The sequence below is a fragment of the Coenobita brevimanus genome, chromosome 24, assembly GCF_032717465.1.
Source record: "Coenobita brevimanus isolate Jiangsu-jjx chromosome 24, ASM3271746v2, whole genome shotgun sequence".
Classification (NCBI taxonomy): Eukaryota; Metazoa; Arthropoda; class Malacostraca; order Decapoda; family Coenobitidae; genus Coenobita; species Coenobita brevimanus.
The window spans coordinates 16,614,882-16,638,401 of NC_136977.1; the positions used below are offsets into that span (position 1 = coordinate 16,614,882).

The window sequence follows — 23,520 nt, forward strand, 5'->3', positions numbered from 1 at the left end:
GGTCCAGGTGTTTGTGTAATGTTTTCTGGATGCAAGTGTTGTGCAGGTGTAATGGGTTCAGTTCTTGCAGGAATTGCACTGAACTGAACCCTTTCTCTGTCGGCTCGTCGTGATAGGTTTTGAGCACGTTGGACATATGTATTTGTTGGTGGGTCCTGGATTGCTCTCAATGTCCCCAGCTAGAAGAAGTCATCGAAAAATGACAGCCGGAGAGTCATTTCTCGGTGTAGAGAAAACAGTGTTGTTGTTGTGTGTACTGTGTTGGGAGACGTGGTACTGTACTTGCCCGGGCGACCGAAGTCACTCCCAGGTACTCAGGCCCTGTAAGGGGCCGGGGGGGCTTGCGGTGGTTTGGCCCCCATGCTGTCCTCTTCTTCTCTTCGACAGCCTCTGGGGGGTAGACCCACGACGAAGGCGTCACAATCCAGGTGGCCATGAGAGTCTACTACCTTCCCCCTATCTGTTCCCTGTTGGTTATGTACCACTTTCTTACCTGCGGTAAAATTACTTTGTAAAAAAAATGTACTCTTCTCTTCTTCTGATCTTCCCTCATTCTTTGTTTTTGTCTCCTCCCTCTTCTCCTTTAGTATTCCCAACTCCTCTTGAGTTAGGCATCGTTTTATCCATACTTTTTTTAATTCCTCTTTTTCCATGAGTTTGCACTTTTTAGTATCACCTTCACAGGCTTCACACTCTGGATGGTTACTTTCAGCGGCCTTGACTCATTTCTCTCACATCTCCCTAGCCTTTTGTGTTCCTCTGTGTCTTTATTACAGATTTCCTCTGATACTTCCTTCAATATGCTCATTATATTTGCCACCTCCTTTTTATCTCTTGAAATTTTGTTTTTTATTTCTTCCTCCTCTATACTGGTGATTAAGATAGATTTACTGATAGCTGCAGAATCTTTGACCAATTTTGGATTGTTTTGGATTATTTATTTTTTCACTTCCTTTCTAATGTTTTTTTCTTCGACCCTTGTGTGTGTGTGTGTGTGTGTGTGTGTGTTTACCTAATTGTGATATACAGGAAATGTGCTACGCTCGTGGGGTCCCGTCTCTGTATCTCAGTAAGTCAAATTTTGCTTTAAAGTCGTTTAAGTTTTTAGACTGCACAATCTCTTTGTCCAGGCTATTCCACAGGTCTATACATCTATAAGGAAAACAATATTTCTTGATATCCTTCAAGCAACTTGGCTTCTTCAGTTTCATTCTGTGTCCTCTTGTTACTCTCTTATCCCATAAAAACAGATCTTCTTTGTCAATTTTATCTACTCCCATCATGGTCCTGAACACTGCAATCATGTCGCCTCTCTTTCTCCTAAGAAAGGCAGATCCAGCTTTTCAAGCCTCTCTCTGTACAACAGATCTGCCAGACTGGGGACCATTTTGGCTGCTGTTCTTTGTATTCTCTCAAACTTGTTTATATCTTTCTTTTTGTGTGGGGACCACACTACTGCTGCATATTCTAACCTGGGGCGAATCATGGCCACTTTCAATTTTTTCATCATCTCCTCATCCATATAATGAAAAGTTACTCTTCTATTAGTGTGTGTGTGTGTGTGTGTGTGTGTAATTCACCAGGTTGGTCAGAATCACTGGATGATTGTATTGTCAGCTTTTACCCTCCCGGAAGGGAGCTGAGAGCTCATATAGTCCGATCTAAGGGCAAGGCTGTGACCTTTACACACATACACACACCCGTCCCCTTGCTCAGTAACCACCCACTTCGTCAGTGAAACTTTTCGCAACCTGAGCGAGGCGCGAACTCCCGTCCACCAGTTGGCAAGCGAGAATGTTACCACTGCACCACCGACCGGTGTGTGTGTGTGTGTGTGTGTGTGTGTGTGTGTGTGTGTGTGTGTGTGTGTGTGTGTGTGTGTGTGATAGAGAGAGAGAGAGAGAATTCTGATGCAGTACACTATGTACCGTCATGGTCATAAATAACAACCTATCCTCCATTACTCCGTGCCTCAAGCTGGCTCCATTATGTGTGGCAAGTGACAGTGGAGTAAGAGGGGCTGGGAGGGAGAGGCCAGAAAGAGAAGGGAAGGTGGGATGGGGGATGAGTGATGGTGTGGGGGTGGAGTGAGGGAGGGTAGGTAGGGGAGGGAGAATGAAATGCGAAGTGGTAGTCACATTATTTGTCTATTATCTTTCATTGAGGGTATGATATAAACGAATTAATATTTGGCAGATAATGTTGCATTAAACCTTCTATAGTGATGTCAGATAATGAAGCTCAAGGGCTGGCTCGTGAGGGAATTATACTGACATTACAGACCAAATATTAATGCGGAGCCAGATACTGTATTTGTATTTATCCGTGTATTTTGACTTTGTACGCAGAATGGAATCTGGATGGCTTTGATTTCTGGAATGTTTGTGCATGAAATGTTCCCTACTCTTACACGTAACTACGTCTGGAACTAAATATCATACGAAACCTTTGATGTGGCTTTGTCCACAGTAAATATGATCATCCTCTCCATATACACTCTCTCCACACGGCCAGCATCATGTCATGTATTTTATGGCATCTCTAAATATGAAAAGGGTATTTAAAATAACTGTACACAAAAGGTAAATAAATCTGATGTCTGTGAACATGGGTGGATATAATGTTGATATCCCCATAATCTGTTGCTTGGACTCCATGCCAGTATGGGTTTTAATGGCTGTCCAACAACCCCAACACCCTCTCATCACTTTGGAATGATATTTCCCTCTGACAAAAAAACGCTACCCTGTAGTTATAAATTGGTTGACAAAGCAATAGTGTGTTGTGCTGTAAACTTCTGGCTTTGCACTATTGTTTGATCTCTCACATCAGTATATTTCTCTCACGAGCCAGCCCTTGACATCACCACCTATCTAAAGCCTGTTATCTGACGCCATTGTACAAAGCATAATGCAGCACTATCTACCAAACATTAACTCCTTTATATCATGCCCCAAATGAAAGAAAACAGGCAAATAATACACTTTGCATTTCATTCTACCTCCCCTACTTCCCCTCTCTCACCCCACCCACCTTCCCTTCTCTCTCTGGCCCCTCCCTCTCAGCTCCTCTTACTTCACTGTGCCTTGCCACGCATAAAGCAGGCAGCCTGAGGCACAGCGTACTGGAGGATGAGTGATTACTTATGACCACGACTGTACTGTGTTTTTCTCCTCATTACTGTGTGAGAAATAAAACAGACTGAAAACATTCCTTCTACTTAAAAAATAAAAGGTGTAAAATTATAAATATTGGCATTTTCTTCCATCTTTACTGAATATTTTGTGAATGACAAAGGTGGTCAGGAACCTAACCCCCCTATTTCTTAACAATATTATGGGAAAAATAGGTTTGTTATTTGGTCGATTTGTTATTCAACCACTTTTTATGGAACGCATCCCTGTTGAACAGACGGGGGCTGGGTGTACAGTATAAACCAACACAGGTGACTTTGGCCTCTATAGAGGACTACTTAATTTTGTGCTCTTTCTCTCTTTCAGACTTACCATAGCTTAGCCTGCCCTCCCTCCCTCCCTCCCTCGTACAGGCCAAGGCGACACCCACCTACTTATGGAAGTAAAGTAGGCTCGCCCAGTGCACGTCATCACAGTGCGCGAATCGCATTGTGCGCGAGTGACCAAAAATCATAATGAAAAACCTTGAATGCGCGAGTTTACCCCACAAAACATGAGGTAGAGGCAAGAAGTGTCTTAGAAACACCATTTTCCATCAGTACACGACCCCCCCCACACACACACACAATGCGCCAATAGTGACCTAGAGGCTTATGGGGAAGGTGCTCAAGAGGAGTCTACAATAAGATGTCGCCAATAACAGCTTCAATAATAATGTTTTTGGCCATAACAGTAAGTTAGAATAGATACCCAGTTTCTATAATAATGATGTTTAATTCGTGAATACCAAGTTGTTATACTGCCAATACATCCATAACAAGATGAGGAATGAAACAAACAAGCGAGAAGAGATGAAGGATATTGCCGAAAATGTGAGCAGTAGCGAGAAGGAGAGGGAGGATCCTCCCCTCACCACCTCCCCTGACTCGCCCACCGCTGTCCTCCACTGTCCCACCTGACTCACCAGCCGCCTCCCTCTCCACCTTCACAGCCCCACCTGACTCACCTGCTTCACCTGGCATACCTGCAACCCCCACCATAATGACTGTTGCTGCATTCTGGAAGAAATGTAACATTCAACAGGCCGTAAATTTCTTCGTCAAAGCCAGGAATAATACAACATTGGCAACCGTTAAACAAGCGTGGTGCGGCCGGGGTGGTGGTGGGGGCACTGTAAGTGCATGTCTCAGAACCCCTGTTGTTTAAGTCCATCAGGCCTGTTGTCTACTGTTGTTAAGGTGACTGCCTATATTTTTGTTATTGCAGCTATATCTGTAGTACAATGTCTGAAAAATTTGACCTTTTTATGTCTCTAAAGGCCAAAAAATGTCCAGGTATGAAGGGGTACCGCCCATATGCCCATATGTAATTATTCCCATAAGATTATGTATTCCCAGTACGCGAATTCCCAGTGTGCGAGGTCGTGGACTGCCCAATCTCTCACGCACTGTGCGAGCCTACTGTACCAATATTTCATTAGACAATGATTCAGTATCATAATAAAGAATACTGAAGAACTGCCATCAGGTGAAAAGACCTACCTATGCTAGCATAGTTCATGGATTTCAAATGTAATGTAACAAAACATACCATAATATGGTAATTCATGCTGATTTACCTGTCCTGGTGCTGTGATGGTTTGCCTTCAAGACTATTAAGCATTGATGGTAGTAATTCAACCTGCTTGTTCAGATCGAGTCTTGGATATCCCATCTTGATGTATATAATGGAAAAATTCTGAAAGAAAATTTTAGTTTAGTGATTAACTTGTCAAGCTCATTTTTCTCTGAATGATAAAAAGTACCCTATATATCAACTGATATTCCTACAGACTTTAAAGGAAGCTGTATATATATGTATATAAATCTTGAGAGAGAGAGAGGGGGGGGGGTAACAAGTATCCTTTAGGACCACCACAATAGGCTCTAGACTCTCCTCTCTTCACTGACCCAACTGGTGAACAACCCTAAATCTTTTCTATCCTTAATGACCTATAGCAGCTTGTACAATACTCAATTAATATCCATGACCACTCTGGAGAGAGTTCCAAAATACATGACCTTCTCCTTACAACTAATCCTTCCACTCACTCAGTTAATCTTTTTTCTCCATTGGGCTCCTTGATCATTTCCTGATTCTTCATAAATTTAACCTGTCCTATCCCTCCAGTAAAGCCTACTAACCCTCCCAGGAAGTGGCAGTTATGGCACTTTGGAGCTGCTGACTTCGAAACCCTCAGGCACTACTGCTCTGAATTTCCCTGGAATGATTATTGCTTCCAAGGCTGAGAACCATCTGAGTGTCCCTAGCACAGTATGGAGGTCATTAACTCAGGTATGTAAGCATACATGTTTTTCCCTTACCCTCTGGGGAAAACAAGGGGGGAGGGGGAGGTAACTGCACCTGTTCTACTTCTGTTCACAATGAGGAGGAGGCCTACAAAAGGTACCAGTGCCAACCCACCCTTAAATCTTGCCTCTATTATGTTTCTGCCCTACTTAAGGAGTGTGTGAAGAATGATGAGGGAAAAGTAGAAGCAGACAGTGAAGATACTACAGACGCCTAGAGAAAGCTTTATAACTTGTTGCTGAATGAGGAGTCTGACTGGAACAGGAAAGGTTTGTCAGCAAATCCAGTGTTTGGCCCTTGGCCTTTGATTCATGCTGCTGCTGTGAGCAGGGCAATAGGCATGATGCATTTAGGGAAGGCTGCAGGTGTGTCTGGGACTGCCGAAATGCTGAAGGCCTTAAGAGATAGAGAAGCAGGTTTAGTTACTGATTTGATAAATACAATTATATATGTGTGTGCTGTCTCAGATGACTAGCTGAAGTGTCTGATTTTAAATGTGTACAAGGGGAAGGATGATGTCCTGGAATGGGAATATTACAGAGGCACAAAACTTTTGGACAAGATAATGAAGGTAATGGAGAGAATCTTGGTGTAACATACAATACATCAATGTCATTTAAAGCAAACATCACAAACACTAAAGATCCAGTAAATTAACACCAAGACTCAATGCCTTAAGGTCACTTGCCTGTACAACACTTGGACACAACAAAGAATCCACTGCCACAGTATACAAACAATATAATTATACATTCAGTGATGAATTATGCAAGCCCTGCTCGGGCTTCTAACCTCACTAAAACACACTACAACACTCTACAGATCATACAGAACAAGGCCCTAAAAATAATCACAGGCTGCACACCTACTACACCCACAGACCACCTACACCAACAAACCAGTTCTCAAAGTCAGGGATCATCTAGACATGAGAGGCACCCAAATTCTCACCGCTGTTTCCACAAACCCACACCATCCACTACACTACATGGCAGCACATCCACACACACCAAGGAACATCAAAACAACACCCAGCACATAATACCATACACAAATACTATCATCTCTCCCCTCTCGCCAGCCTCAGACCAGCTTCCAGAAGCATATCCACACTCAAATCACTCGCTGCACCATTCAGTTACTTAAACACAACACACAGCTTCATGCACAGCTTCCTGATATCCACCCTTCTGAGTCCTATCTCCCTCATGATGACAGGGTCCACCTGGCCAGGCTGAGATGTGGGCATCATCCAGCCCTCCTGAATTATAAGAAGGGGCTGGATGACTCTGTCGTTAATGCCTGTTTAGGATGCAACACAGCACCACATACTATTAAGCACATTATGGAAGACTGCATTGCACACAATCATCTGCACCAACAACACATCAGGCACTCCTTGAGAGCTCTGTGGGATAGCCCAGTCTCGGCCATGGCCTTCCTTAGGGACTTGGGGCTCTTTGGCCAGACTGCCTAGGGAACAAATACTGTACTACTATTACTACTTGCATGCATTTCCCGGTGTGTAAAACAATAACAAATGTTGTCTGAAGTGTTTATTTAATGATCATGTACATATTTCTGTTTTCAAAGGTAGCTCCAAACAGACCAAAAAAAAAAAACAATAGTCTGAAAGACTCTTTGTCCCCTGCCATTCAGATTACAGGACTTTTACGATATATATATATATATATATATATATATATACTATATATATATTGTATACATATATATATATATATATATATATATATATATACAAGTAAGCCCTTAATTCACGTGAGGGTTACGTTCCCAGACCCTTCGCGTATGTGGTAAATTCGCATATACATTCTGCCCTTCTGTGCACATAATTACGCATGGCTACTAAGTATGTTACATCTGAATAATACTGTTTATGCACTACATACACCTTATAAACTAGCATAAAGAATGAAAAACAACAAAAATGTGAGAAATTTAACACTGAAACCTGACAAGCACAGGCATAGGTGGAGACACTTCAGCAGTCTAGTGCACAAGCCCTCACTGCCTCCCATATGCTACATTCTGCCTTCTTTATTGTATGAACAGTTGACTCATTCACCCCAAACATACGGTTCCGAGCCAGTTCACAGGCATAGGTGGAGACACTTTAGCACAGTCTGGTGCACTAGCCCTCACTGACTCCCGTATGCTACGTTCTGCCTTCTTTATTGTAAGAACAGTTGACTCACCCCAAACACACGGTTCAGAGACAATTCACCATGAAGTCAATTCACCATCAAAACATGGACAATTCCCTGTCATTCTATAAATATACTTATTATTGATTAATTAATACTTTAATAACTAATTTTCAGGGGGATTTTATAACTCATATAAGTAAAAAACTAGTGTCCTGTACTAGCTAAATAAACCAGTATGTAAATGAATGACGGGGAATCGTCCTGACGGAGAATTGTCGCCGACATTCCTCCCTTAAGTTTGTCCAACACTTTAACTTTCTCTGTCAGCAACATCACTTTACGAGCCCGCTTTGGTGTGTTACCACATGCATCACTAGCACTACCCTTAGGTCCGATGTTGGCAGACAAGGCAAGCAATCACTGGAAAGCAAAAAAATAAGCCACAAATAACGATTCGCGGGTCACGCATGGTTCGACCGTCGGATTCAAACTGACTGTGTGGTGCGTAGTAGACCGACCTCCCACACACACACACACACACACACACACACATACATATATGTATGCACACGGGCAGCTGGTAGGCATTTTTATATTTTATCTATTCTCTTGTATATTAAAATTATTTATTTGAATACTATAATTTTTTAATTATTGTACGAAAAATTTGTGGATAAACGAAATCGCGTGAAAAAAGTTCGCGTGAATTAAGGGCGTACCTGTGTATATATATATATATATATAGATTGGATGATGGATGGATGATGGATAAATACTTAAATATATATACAGCACATCCTCAGAGTACGCGATCCCTCTTGTACACGAGGATCTTTTTGGGGGTTTTTTTTTTTTTTTTTTTTTTTTTTTTAAGTACGTGAATTGAACTCCTTGTAAGCGAGACGGGCACCAAAGAGTGGCCCAAATCCAGGGTTACCCTGAGTTCGCGACATTGCCCCCCCCAAGAGGTAAGCAGCCATATTCTTGCTGATTTAGTTAAGCCATATCCTTGTTGACTTACCAAGTAAAGCCATAATCTCGTTGGTTTACTTTATCTTAGGTAATATGTCTTAGATAGTTTCCCTGTACAGTATAGTACAATACTTAGGTCTGAAAGGCGTCTCAAGGGTTGCCTATGAAAGGGGGTGCTGCACATATGTAATTTTTCCCATAAGTTTATGTATTCACAGTACGCAAATTCCTAATACGCGACGTCCTCTGCCGCCCATATAGGTGCGTACTAGAGGGATGTACTGAGTATATATAAATATATATACAGGAAACTCGCACGGAACACATGGGTTTCATTCCTACTGTGCCGTGTTCAGTGCGAAATCGCTATATTTAAACTACTCCGTATTTTGCTCCCTAGACCCCCAAATGTGTTGTTTTGCTGTTATCTGTCACTAGAAAGCACTTTAAGTGGTTAGAAGGTTTATTTAATGTTATAACTCACAAATACAGTACTCCACAGCAAAACTTCAACACACAAATACTGTATGTAAACACAAGGAAACATTCCAACGCCGATCATACGTAATCATATAAATCAGGTTAACTGGTACCAGGGCTTTATTTAATGCTTTTTCTTTTTTGAGTGCTTTAACTTCAAAGTACATACCAGAACAGTACATATTTAACTTAGAAATGCAGTACTGTGGAAAAGCTGTACAGCAAGTCTTTAACGAACAAACAAAAAAGGCAATATTCTGACGCCGATCGTGGGTAATCATATAAATCAGGTTAACTGGTTACAAGGCTTTATTTAATGCTTTAATTGCTTACAAGTACATACCAGAACAGTAAATATTTAACTTACAAATACAGTACTGTAGAAAAGCAGCACAGTAAGAGTTTAAGGAACAAACAAAAAAGGCAAAATTCCAACGCCGATCACGGGTAATCATATAATTAGGGTTAACTGGTTACAAGGCTTTATTTAATGATTTAACTTGATTTAAGTGCATACAAGTACAGTACATACGAGAACAGTAAATATTTAACTTACAAATACTGTACAGTACTGTGGAAAAAACGAACAAATAAAAAAGGCAATATTCTGACGCCTATCAGGTAAACTGGTTATAAGACTTTATTTCTTGCTTTAACGTTATTTAATAGTACTTTAAGTTGCACATAAACTTACCAGAACAGTACAGTACTGTAAATATTTAACTTACAAATACAGTAATCCCTCTAATATCCGGACGCCCAATAACCGAACATCCCCACTAACCGAACCTTATCGTCCTGGGATCAAACATTCCCAAAATGGTCCGAAAATCCAAAAAAAATGGAAAAAAAATCGATTTTTTGCCGTCCGTAATTTGAACTTGCCGCGCGCGCCGCGTGAGAGCATTGTTTTGGTTCGTCATTCCTCCGACGTCCGATAGAGCGCCGCTGCATCCTCCCCACTTCCCGCCTGTCTCTCACCGCGACAAGACCTACGCTCTTCGTCATGGCTGCCCACGTGCTCGCTTTTGTGGTGGTGCCGTACTTGCTGCAAGGCCTCCTGCTGCTCTCTGCCCTACTCTTAGTGTGTGTGATGATGGCCCCGCCTCCTGAGAAAAGGAAGAGAGTGGTGTTGACTCTGGAGAAGAAACGGGAGATATTGGAGAAGGTTGATGCGGGTTGGTCTTCCTCTCGCATTCTCCGCGAGTTCAACCTGGCCCGGTCGACTTTGTTTGATATCAAGCGTTCCCGAGACAAGCTCATGCAGTACACGGCTGACTTCTTGTCGAGAAGCAAACGCAACGTGGAGAGGAAGGTTATGTTTACTCCCAAGTATGCAGAGATCGACCGCTCCACGTTGATTTGGTATCGACAGCAACGTGCAGCTGGTGTGATGGTACGTGGAACGGAGCTGAAGGCTGCTGCTGAGAAGTTTGCAAGGCTTCACGACGCCCTAGACTTCAAGGCATCCGAGGGTTGGCTCTTCGCGTTCAAGTTGCGACATGGCCTTACTAACCGTAAAGCACATGGCGAAGCATTGGACGCTAACGAGGATGGAGTGGACGAGTTTCGGCACAAGGTGAAAGGCTTGATCGACAGGGAGGGCCTCACTCTCGGTCAAGTCTATAACGCTGACGAAACTGGCCTATTCTATCGCTCGGTGCCAACGAACACTCTCGCCGATGAGACGGAGAAGCGTGTACCTGGCCGCAAGCTTTCTAAGGAACGGATATCTGCTTTGTGTTGTGCCAATGCTAACGGCATGCACCGGCTTAAGCCCGTTATTGTTGGCCGTGCAAAGCAGCCTCGGTGCCTTCGTGGGGTGATGGATGTCCTTCCTGTCGTATGGTACCATTCTTTGAAAGCATGGTTCACAGCTGTGATTTTCAAAGACTGGTTTCACCATCACTTCGTCAAGGAGGTCATACATTACCAGACGAAGACACTGGGAATTCCTCGCGACCAGGTAAAGGCTCTCCTTCTCCTCGACAATGCACCTGCCCACCCGTGCGACAAGGACTTGGTTGCTGAGAATGGCCGTATTAGGTGCATGTTTCTGCCACCTAATACGACTGCTCTCATTCAACCAATGGACCAAGGAGTGATCGTGGCAACAAAGCGCCTGTACCGTCGGAAGTTCCTGGACGAGGTGATGGTGGTTCTCGAGGACGAGGACGAGCGCAGGGAAGGACGTGACACTCGAGGCAAGCGGACTTTGGAAAACCTTCGCCGCTACAACATCAAGTCTGCGCTGTACAACTGGGCTAGTGCATGGAAGGAAGTCCCTGTGAAAACTCTTGAAAATGGTTGGTCTCGTCTGCTTCTCGGAACAGATGTGGAGTACGATTTCCTAGGGTTTGACGTGGATGACTTCCATGCACGGCTGCGTACGCACGGCGACGATGTTGATGTGGACGATGTTCGTGAGTGGTTGGACGACGACGAGGGCGATCCTGGGTATCAGACGTTGTCTGATATCGAGATCGCGTCTTCAGTTGCTGGTGTCAGTCCCGAACTTGAAGATTCCGACGACGAAGGCGATGATGATGCAGACTCCGCCCAGCAGGACACTACTCCAGCCATCTCCAAGCTGAGCGCACTCCGGGAACATCTAGAGTTCGTCCTAGACTACCTGGAACACCCGGACTGCGACAGGGAGATGGGGCCCTTGGGACTCGTGGAGGAAGTGCGTGCTTTCCGGCAGCGCATCATCAATCGCCAGAATCGTCGGTCCTTGCGTCAGTCAACGATTGACAGTTTTTTCAGGCCCGTGACCCCGCTGTGCCAAGCCCTGGTTCCACTCCGTTGCCTCCCCAAGACAGGCCCTCATGCTCCGAGCCACAGCCCAGCACATCAGCTACAGTGGAGTCACCGCTCGACGTGAGTTTGCGGCTGTCTTCAGAGTCTTCTGTAGTCGGTACGCCATCACCACTACCCACCGATGCACCCCTTGGACGCCTGCCAGTGATACTCTCGGGCTCTGACAGTGAATAAACAGCAAGAACTTCTCCACTAGACCACACGGGAATTTTGAGTGTTGTGCAGTGAAAAAAACGGTGTGTTGTGTTAAGGTTTTCAAGTTGGGAGAAAAGACTAAGTAGAAAAGAAATTTAACGTAACTAACCTTCTTTGTTTTGGCTTTGGAAACTTAAAAAAACTTGGGAAAAGTTAATGTGCAACACTTAAATTTAATGGAACATTATTTGGACTAAAGTGAACACTGTGAAAAGAACGGACTTCTGTGTGTTAGTGACTAAGTTCAGTGCAAGACTTCAGGAAGAGTGTAGTGCAAGTGCTTCAGGAAATCGTTCTTACTGTCAGAGTCCGAGAGGAGGCGGTTATTCATCGAGGTGGCCAGGGACTTGCTGTAAGTAGCCAAAATGTTTCATGTTGTACTATTTTCCATACTATATTTACCAGAATGTTTCATATTGTATTTTTTCCCATACTATACTTACCAGAAAGTGTCATACTGTACTTCTTTCCATACTAAACTTACCTCATGCATGTGCAGTAGGAATGTGTTTTTCAGAGTTCGGTTAGGTTCGGTTAGGTTAGGTTCGGTTAGAGTCCATAAGTACCAGAATGTTTATTAATGTATGAACATACTTCTAAACCCACATTTTATGTGTCTATTGCATTTATTTCAGTCATTTATGTGCCTTATTGGTGTGATTTGGGTGTTAAATAGGTGCTATGCATGTCCGGAGGGAGTTGTATAGGTGTTTCTCTGTGTTAGGGTCCGTAAGTACAAGTCCATAAGCTGGGGCCCAATATCCGGACAAAACCAATATCCGAACCTACCGATGGCTCTATTGATCCGGATATTGGAGTGATTACTGTACTGTGCTACTGTACTCGGGAATGTCTCACTCACTGAATAATTTCCCACCTAGATCGTCACGTAATCAAAACAAACCGTGCGCTGCGGTGACGTTCGAGGATTTGATCTTTCAAAGGCCTCTCCTGCGTTAATTTGTAGTTTTCATAATGGTTCTTTAATCTTACGTTGTCTTATATGTATCCCAGCCCTTACCGTGTATAATTGCGAGCGCGTTCCGTGAGATCGTGTTCTGTGCGAGTTTCCTGTATATATATACAGTGCTCGTCAAAAGTATCAAGCGCCCTGCGTCCCTCCTACGAAACAAACATTTCAACATTGAAAAAACATGTAAATAATGCATTATATTTACCTTTAATGCTTGGTAGGGTATCCTTTGCACTTCTTCACGGACCTGAGACGTCATGGAAGTGAAAGGGCGAGGTTCCTCAGGTGCTAGGGTGGTATTTTTGCCCAGGACTCACGAATGGCTGCTTCCAGCTTGGGCAGAGAGCTCACGTCCTTCCCTTGGAGATTTTTCATTACGAGGTACCAGAGGTTTTCTATCGGGTTGAGGTCTGGGCTATTGCCTGGCCAGTCTTTCATGAAGGAGACTCCGCAGTTACGAAGCCAGATGGTGACCGATTTGGCTTGCACCGTCATGCGAAACACTCGTGCACCTATGAGTTCAAAGGACTCAGGTAAATGATCACAAAAAAGCTCCAAGTAAATGTCCTGATTCACTCTGCAGTTCTTGGGAAGCACAACAAGCTTCCCCAAACCGTTCCCAGAGAAACAACCCCATACCATAAGTGACCCAGGGTGTTTAACTGTGCTCTCCACGTAACGGGGGTCAAGCGGGTCACTACCTTTGCGCCGGTACACGCACACTTCTCAATTACAGGTAACAATAACGTTGCCTCATCAGACCACAACACTGACAACCACTGGTCCTCACCCCAGTTAAAGTACCTGTTAGCAAAGGCTTACCTACGAAATCGCTGGTAACATGTAAGAAGAGGCTTTCTCACAGGCCTGTGACTTGTGTAACCAAGTTCATGGACTCTTCGAGAAACCGTGCGCACTGAAACCTCACCAAACAGTTCCGGGTTGCTCTCCTTAATTTTCCTTGCACTCACACGAGGATTAGACTCCACTGCACGTTTTAACACATTAACAGACCTTGGGGAAGTTTCCCTGGGCCTACCAGACCGTGGTTTCTTTGTAGAACGTCACCACTATTTTCCACTTGAAAACAGGCACACCACCTCCGCACTGTCAAACGAGCCACACCAACCAAATCACTAATTTCATTAGTGGGGTGACCTGCCTCCTTTAGAGCAATGATCTGTAATATGATTTCACTTGGAAGTTCACGGGTAGGGACCATAGATATGTGGCAAAAGCCAAAACACTGCGGGACACAAGGTAAAAAATGGCGCATGAAGAGAGGAAGGAGCGCGCGGAGTTCCTCTCTCTCATGCAGCCCGTAGGCAACTGAAGCGGCAGCCAACCAGCACGCAGTAAGGCCTCAAGCTGCCATGACGTCATGTTAGCGGCCCAAACATCTGGCTCAATTTTTAGTACCAAAAAAGGGTGATTCTTTTTTCGCCAAAAGTATTGCGTGTCCTGACAGGCACTTGATACGTCTGATGAGCACTGTATACTGTGTATATATATATATATATATATACACAGTCACTACTCGTTATACAATGGCGTTACGTCAGGTCATACCTTAACATATAACGATTTTATCGAAAACCATGAGATTGAAACACATTATAAAAGGGGGGTTACATCATCTCAACTTCCCAAAGTCACCAACCCAAGACTGAAACAAAAATGACAATCCACCTTAATCACTGTGTCGGTCCAAGTCGTCTCCAAGACCAAAACAAACACTATCACACCAATACAGGCGGCGTTACTCGTGTACAGTAAATTGTTGCAACAACACAACAATCACAATTGTGTAATGTTGGCCTGGTGCTACACAACGTATAGGCCTACTGTAGAACGATGCTTGGCTGAAAGGTAACAACAGCAGGGGGGCACACGTGAACGAGTGGAAAACACAGCGCTTTGAAGGGGTGGCCGGACCGCAACTGAACCAAAACAATGCTCTGCACGCTGGGGCCGCCATCTTGCCTGAGACAAGTGACTGTCGCCTTGTGTGTGCCTGGCGCTTCGTAGGAAATTTTCCGAGGGCAATATCGTTATAGCGGGAAATTAATTGCAAATCGGATTTTGGGGTGGAACTTTTCTGCTATCATTGTAGCGAATTATCGTATACCGAATCAACATATAACGAGCAGTGACTGTGTATATATATATATATATATATATATATATATACAGGTTATCCCTTAATTCACGCGATTTCGGTTATCCACGAATTTTTCGTACAATAATTAAAACAAAATTATAGTATTCAAATAAGTAATTTCAATATACAGTAGAACCTCTGTGGTCCGGACCCCTTTAATCCGGATTTCTGTTAATTTGGACAAAATTTAAAAATAATAAGCTCCAAAAAAACGTTGAAAGTAATTCTAAAGTCATTTTCAGTATCGGTGCAGAAAGCGATCTTCATTCGTTTAGTCTCGGATCACGCTAGGTCGCAACATGGGTGCCTGTTTAAACACACGCTAGCATTCGTTCCATCAACTAGTTCACCAACCATTTATATTTTTACGCTGTATTTCAGAAGTTAATCCTCCTTACCATGCCCCTTAATGCAAGTGTACCTTCTGCAATGAATAAAGGTGTTAAAAGGAGGAGTTTGCTTACACAAAAATGGGTCAGAATATTCTGCAGTGTTTAGTGATTACTGTAGGTTATTTTTTGTACTTAAATGTGCTTTACTTGTACATCAAACATTAGCTTCTTGCCCATATGGGCATTATCAATATGCCAAAGATGACGATGTATTTTTTGCCTACATAAGTTTTATTTTTATTCCAAATATTACAGTTAATTAATTAATTTATTTTTTTGCCTACACGGGCCTTAGTCACTTACTACAATTTAAAATGTAGGCTAGTTTCTTGTCATGGCCTTACCTGTAAATTATGCAATACAAAACTATCGTACATGATTAGTTTGGTTATTTTAGTATCCTTTCATCTTTTGCAGTTACGTATGGTTGACATATGCCACATATGTTAATAGTTAACAAACAGACCATATGCAGATAGTTTTTGGTATGAACTGGAGATTACCCTGATGGTCCGGACAATCTGCTAATTCGGACAACCCTTCCCCCCATATAGTCCGAATGAGAGAGGTTCTACTGTACAAGAGAAATAAAATATAAAAAATGCCTACCTGCTGCCCGTGTGCACACATATATGTATGTGTGTGTGGGAGCCTGGGAGATCGGTCTACCATGCACCACACAGTCAGTTTGAATACGACGGTCGAACCATGCATGACTTGCAAATCGTTATTTGTGGCTTATTTTTCTGCCTTCCAGTAATTGCTTGCCTTGTCTGTCAACATGGGGCATAAGCGTAGTGCTAGTGATGCATGTGGTAACACACCAAAACTGACTTGTAAAGTGATGTTGCTGACAGAGAAAGTTAAAGTGTTGGACAAACTTCAGGGAGGAATGTCAGCGACAATTCTCCGTCAGGACGATTCCCCGTCATTTATTTACATACCAGTTTATTTAGCAAGTACAGTACACTAGTTTTTTACTTATATGAGTTATAAAATCCCTCTTAAAATTAGTTATTAAAGTATTAATTAATCAATAATAAGTATATTAATAGAATGACAAGGAATTGTCCATGTTTTGACGGTGAATTGACTTGATGGCGAATTGTCTCAGAACTGTACGTTTGGGGTGAGTCAACTGTTCATACAATAAAGAAGGAGAACGTAGCATACGGAAGACAGTGAGGGCTAGTGCACCAGACTGCTAAAGTGTCTCCACCTACGCCTGTGAACTGTTTTGTAACCGCATGTTTGGGGTGAATGAGTCAACTGTTCATACAATAAAGAAGGCAGAATGTAGCATACGGGAGGCAGTGAGGGCTAGTGCACCAGACTGCTGAAGTGTCTCCACCTACGCCTGTGCTTGTCAGGTTTCAGTTTTAAATTTGTTACATTTTTGTTGTTTCTAATACTTAATGCTAGTTTATAAGGTGTATGTAGTGCATAAACAGTATTCTTCAGATGTAATATACATATAGACATGTGTAATTATGTGCACACAAGGGCAGAACATATATGCGAATTTACCACATACACATAGGGTCTGGGAACCTAACCCTCGCATGAATTAAGGGCTTACCTGTACACAGTGAGTCCTCGAAATACAAAAACCCGAAGTATTTTCGATGGTAAAAAAAAGTGATTAATATAGGACAAATTCCATAACACGAAAATATCTTTCTCAATGATACGAAAATCGATATTCGATACAAGAGGAAATACAGAGGTAGCCTGATTATACAGACTATATAGTGTGAAGAAGTGCCTGAATAGTTTGAAATCACGATTAATCGGCGGAAACAAAACACAAATACTGTTAGATTTAATTATTTACCGGTAAATGTACAATGAAAGACACAACTATCTTCCCACTTCAGTCTGAAGAAAATTTACACCAGGCAAAATACAATGAAAACCCTGTTTCTACTAGTGCGTGTTTCAAATGGTTTGATTTTTCCAAACTATATTTGTCAGACTTTGGGAAGATACTTGTGTCTTTCATTGTACACCTGAAGCAGCAAAAAGACCTTACCAATTCAATTCATAATCCTCCAGTTTGTTTCTGTAATTTTCTGACAACTTTCAGTTTGGTAAATTACTTTTTCTTGCTGAAAAATTTCCTCCCTGTTATTATAGTCACTTTCCTCTACGATCGTTTTCAGCGCAGTGGAAGAAACTCAACATGCTCAAAGGTGGATATCGTTTCCCAATTTCCCAACTGGAGGTTAGGTTAGGTTAAAAAATTATTAGGCACAGATAAGCTCGGTTAGGCCAGGTTTAGTTAAACACTTAGGGAAGAACAGTCCTTTCCGCTATTATGTTAACGAAGTAAACAAGAGTTGTCACACCAGAACAGCTAAAAATGACGGGGAAACAAATTTAACAAGAAACGTTTCCTGTATTTACCAACCCAGAAATAATCTGAAAAATATAACAGACCATCAGGAAGAGCTGATTTGGTAAGGTGCATTTACTGCTTAAAGTAAAACGTATGTTTAGCCCCCCTCAATGAATGTGGGTTCAGATATTTGCGTGCTCCCGTGGTCGGTCTTGGGACAATTTTTTCAAAGTTCTAAAATCAATTTCTTTTTCTTACATATGTGAAAAGATTCGTCTGGCACATCTGGCTTTTTTAAAATTATTTTTACCCCTAAACCCACCCTGTGATTTGCTATGATTCGTGTAAGAATTAATAAAATTAGGATGCGTGTTACATCAGCATGTAAACATTGGTGAAAACATCTGGGACAAAGTGAACTGTGAACGCCAGACTGCTTGAGGTGGTAGAGTAGGGTTGTGTAAACACACCAGTGACCTTCGTTTCCTTCCCATAATTGCTCGCAGTTTTTATATAGCTCACCCTAACTCAACGTCACTAACACCAGTACAGTAAGGCATTGTTCAGGACCAGGGCTATGAAAGTGATAATGGAATACATTATTGTTTGTATCAGTCCTCTCTCTTTCAAACATACACATAAGAACAAACAAAAGAATGAGCAGTAAATGTACACTACCTCTAAGGGCCAGAAATAACTGTGCTCAGTCGGTCCAAAATATATTGGGAAGAGTGATATCGAACGAAGAATGTGGAACTGAATGCTAACCTACGAGAACATGTGGGACGAAAGCGTAATTTTTTTTTCTGATAAGCAAACATTTTTGTTCCATATCATCCTTAAAACTGTAAAACCCATAATCTTTCGTGTAAGCATACAGCCTAAAGACCTTACCAATTCAGTTCATATTTCTCTAGTTTGTCTTCTGTATTTTTCCTACTATTTTGAGGGTGGTAAATTATGTTCTCTTGCTGAAAGAAACTTACTCAAAATTAGGGTGCATGTAACATAAGCATGTAAACATCAGTGAATACATCTGGAGTGAAGAGAACGCCTGACTGATGGGATGGTTGAGTAGGGTCGTGAAAACACACCAATGACCTTCGTTCTCTTCCCGTAATTGTTCGCAGTTTTTTATAACTCGCCCTAACTCAACATCACTCACACCGAAACAGTGTAAGTGTTGTTCAAGGCCGGCAGCTATGAAGGAGTTAATGGAATACTGTATGAAAAATTAAAAATGGGCCCGGTGCATAGCGCAGCGCTCGCTTGCCGAGAGAAAATGAACTAACCCCTCTCTGGTAAACATATTTTCACGCGTTTCTCAGTTGAGTCCACATCCCTCCTCTCCTCACAGATTCGCTGTACATGAGGATATTTTCGCAGCCCTTCACCTTTTCGTATTGTTTCGCCATGCCTCCCAAGTGCCCTGCATCATCTCCAGCATTGGGGGAGCCCGCTGCAAAGAAGCAGCAGCACCGTACTCTAATTCTGGAAAGGAAATTGGAAACTATACGACCCCATGAGGAGGGGCAGGGAGTCTCAGAGACTGGGTGTGTTTTAGGCCTTGCTGTTTCCACCGTTGGACTGTGATGAAGAAAAAGGAGATGTACAAGAATATGGCCACCTCCTTCTCTACAATTGTATACAGGTATTGCTTACTTAATAGGGGTGGGGGTTAAGTTTAGGTCAGGGTCTGAGGGGGTCCTGGGATGCATCCCCCCATTTACCGTATTTCGCGGCATGTAAGACGCAGCATTGTGAAAGACGCACCCTAATTCTGGCAGGGCAGTTCTGTGAAAAAAAAGTTTGCCCCAACCAAGACTGCAGTAAGGTTTCTTGATAAGAGCCATTACCACACAGATACACACTCACCTTTCAGAATCTATTCATTACTGATCAGCCTTTGTTTTTTTTTTTTTATATACAAAGAATGGTACAGGAAAAGAGAAAACAAAACCCCGTCTTAACAATACGTGACTTGAAACCACGAGGCCATCTCAACTTTGTTGATAAATATGTATCAGTAAACTGATATAAACACTGTTTTTAATATTTTATGAATTTAAAACCACAAATGAAGTCAATAAACTCTATTCTTTCATTCACTGACGAAAACATAAAATACAATGAATGTTCACATCAGTTCATTTATCCTAAAAGAATCACGTCATATTCCACACCTGTTACGGAATTTCCTCACATTGCCTTGACTCAAGCACAATATCAGACAACTACCGTCATTAATCATGCACTCTAACTAACCTGTAATTACCTCCACAAATAATATAAAAAGGTAGCACTTGTAAATACACAAATTACAATGTTTTACAACCAAAGTTCAATATAGCAAGGCTGCTTGGGAACAGGATAGACAGCTGTTTTTACTCTCTTCTCTCAGTATCACTCCTTCACTGTCAGCTATGTTTGCCTTGCAGCATCAACAATTAAAAATGCATGCTTCACTGATCATAATTTACTATAAACATTCATTTCAAAACATACTGACTATGGTGAAAACATCCATTGTTACACCTTAGTAACACTGCTGCCTCCCAGTCGCTAGACAGCAGTCTCTACCCCTTCCTCTCAGTATCACTTCCTCACTGTCAGCGATGTTTCCTTTGCAGCATCAACAGTTAAAAATACGTTCTTCACTTATCACAATTTACTAAAAACAGACATTCATCTCAAAACATGTCGAGAATGGTGAAACTATCTCTTAGCAACACTGCTGCATCCCAAGCGCTAGACAACTGTCTCAACCCTTTTCTCCCAGTATCACTCCCTTACTGTCAGCTGTTTTCCTTGGAGCATCAACAATTAAAAATGCATATTTCTCTTACCAGAATTTGCTAAAAACATACATCCATCTCAAAACATTCGAGTACTGTGAAAACATCCATTTTTGGTCTTAACACTGCAGCCTCCTAGTCACTATGGCACACACACACACACGCACACATGTACACACCACATGCAACATTCGCTCACCTCTGAAACATTTATATCAGTCCGTTTTGGAGTACCCAGTGGCTTTATTATATGCTAAAAACATCAAAATGTATTTGGTTGTTCAATATAAATATCATCACTGAAGGACATGAAACATCTCAAACAATTTATTCATCCAAACATCGTCAGTGCAAGACTAAAGGTGTACAACACCATTGATCCTAAATTTTCCATGGTTGCATCTGTCATGATCACCTAAAACCTATATTCACTTCATATTACTGACATGGTGAAAATTTCACTCGTCTTCAAATCCTGAGAATTCATCACTACTTCCCCCAAGTCCTGAAGCAACACTGGAAGTCATCACCACGGTCATCATCACTGTTTGACTATCACTCTCATACAGTAAATGGACCTCAGTACCATCCATTGAACTGCTTATACCACACTTCATACGACTTTAACTTGGCAATCGTTTTAACTGAGCACAGGCGATATTCAGACTTGGGGCATTTGATACAGCCCACATTAACCTCCTCAGTACATGTTTCCTGAACTGAATAAAATCATATAGCGAGCATGAATAAACTACCCTATAAAATACATTGCTGGGCTGAAGGGATTAAATGGATTATCAGTTCCCTAGCCTGACTCTTCCCACTTCTACTTCCTTAACTACACCCACACCAAACTCTCACCTGCACCTTAGGATTCTGGTCGTTTCGGCCGTAACGTCCAAAATGGCAAACGATTTTACAACCTAACCTAACCTAACCTAACAAATTTGGACGTTACGGCCTAAATGATCCCCATTGCCGATCATGAGAGCTTTGCTTAGGCAGCAGAGATGCAGAGAGTGAACATTGTCAATCATTCTGATCGCTTTGTCTGCTAAGAATACAGCAGAAATGGCAGACGCTGATATGAATGCCCGTCAGGCACTGCTATTTCAGATATTGCATCAGTTATGCTACTCAGTGAATTTTATCCTATTTTCACAACAAAATACTGTAATTGGGTGTGCCCTGAGTTCCATAGACATTGCTAAAGTACTTCACTTGGCTGAAAAAGTGAAGCTGTAACTTCAGGCAGTACTGTTTAACGTTACAACTGTTTTTCCTGTTTTTCGCTATTGGTATAATAAGACTGTTCACTTCTATGATACTCTTGTCAGGCATGAAACAAAATGTCACTAAGAGAAGCCAACCATATGAGGGTGATTGAATTTCCATATGCGACAAAAATCAATTCTGATGACTTGTCAGGTTCGCTTGCCAGCATCTCTCCAGTATGACTGCTTTGCTAGTTAGTAAGTGGATGGCAAGCAAAGTGGTTATGATTGCCTTTCAGAAGGTTAGCAGACAGTTCACCAGTGAGCACGTTAGCTTGCTAGAGTAGGGTGTACGCTAGACACTAAACTGCTAAGTTGCTAAACCGCTAAACCCCTTGACGGTATTGGCCAGTTGAGCTGAAAACAAACCGTGAATGCTTTGTGTTCTTGAACTTCCGTGTTTTAATATCTGCTGCATATATACACTCACAAAATGTCACAAAAGTAACTGACCTAATTAGGATTACTGAATTTCCATACGTGACGAAAGTCTGTTTTGATGACTTGGCAGTTTCACTAGCCAGCATCTCTCCAGTATGATTGCTTTCCTAGTTAGTGAATGGATGGCAAGCAAAGTGGTCATGATTGCCTTTCAGAAGGTTAGCAGACAGTTCACCAGTGATCATGTACGTTAGCTTGCTGGAATAGTGCGGATGCTAAACTGTTAAATTGCTAAACCGCTAAATATCTTCACGATGTTAGCCAGTTGAGCTGTAAACAAACCCGTGAAAGTTTTATGTGTTTCTGATCTCGTGTGTTTCTTAAATCTGCTGCATATACACACTAGTGTATATTATTTTTTTAAATAAAATCAAGTCTGCATACTGTAGAAAACACCTGTGGTTGCTAAGCAGTGAGATGATCATCTTTATAAGAGTTTCTTCTCAGTGGAGCCTAACCTGCCTTAGTCTAACGTGCAAGACGCATGGGGATATTTTAAGGTAACTTTGAGACAAAAAAGTGCGTCTTACAAGCCATGAAATACGGTATATGTATATTTCAATGGGGAAAGTCGTTCTGATATACGAAATTTCGAATTACAAAAGGTGTTTTGGTCCCTATCCCATTCCTATATCGAGGAATTACTGTACATATATATATCATCATCTGTGGTAGGTGGGGGCACTCACCATCCACTCACTTGATGTAGTGCTGCTGTCAGGTGTCTGCCCTTTCCTCTCCTCCATACTCTCTCCTTCCATCCTCTTCTGTCTTCCTTTCCTTCATTCTTTCCGTGTCCTTCTGTCTATGGGTAACTTTACATTCCCTCTTCTGTCTTTCTTTCCTTCATTCTTTCCTCTTCCTTCTGCCTGTGGGTGACTCTACACTGAGTGACAAGCCAAATGGTTTTCTGTACACAGGAAATTATTTACTATGCTGGGTGGTAACCATATAATCAAATACTGGCACCTGGTGGTTTAATGGGTAATTATTGCGCTCCAGTCAGATTGAGCCGGTGAAGGTTTATA

General features: G+C 42.2%; 1 protein-coding gene across 1 annotated transcript in view; it reads right to left on the reverse strand.

The window, feature by feature from the left end:
* The window catches only part of LOC145393503 (proteasome adapter and scaffold protein ECM29), an 835,694-nt gene that overhangs the window by 688,041 nt on the left and 124,133 nt on the right, over positions 1-23,520 (reverse strand). Inside the window, exon 4 of the mRNA XM_080267631.1 lies at positions 4,753-4,871. Coding sequence (XP_080123757.1) covers positions 4,753-4,871 — 119 coding nt within the window. The remainder of the gene's footprint in view (positions 1-4,752; positions 4,872-23,520) is intronic.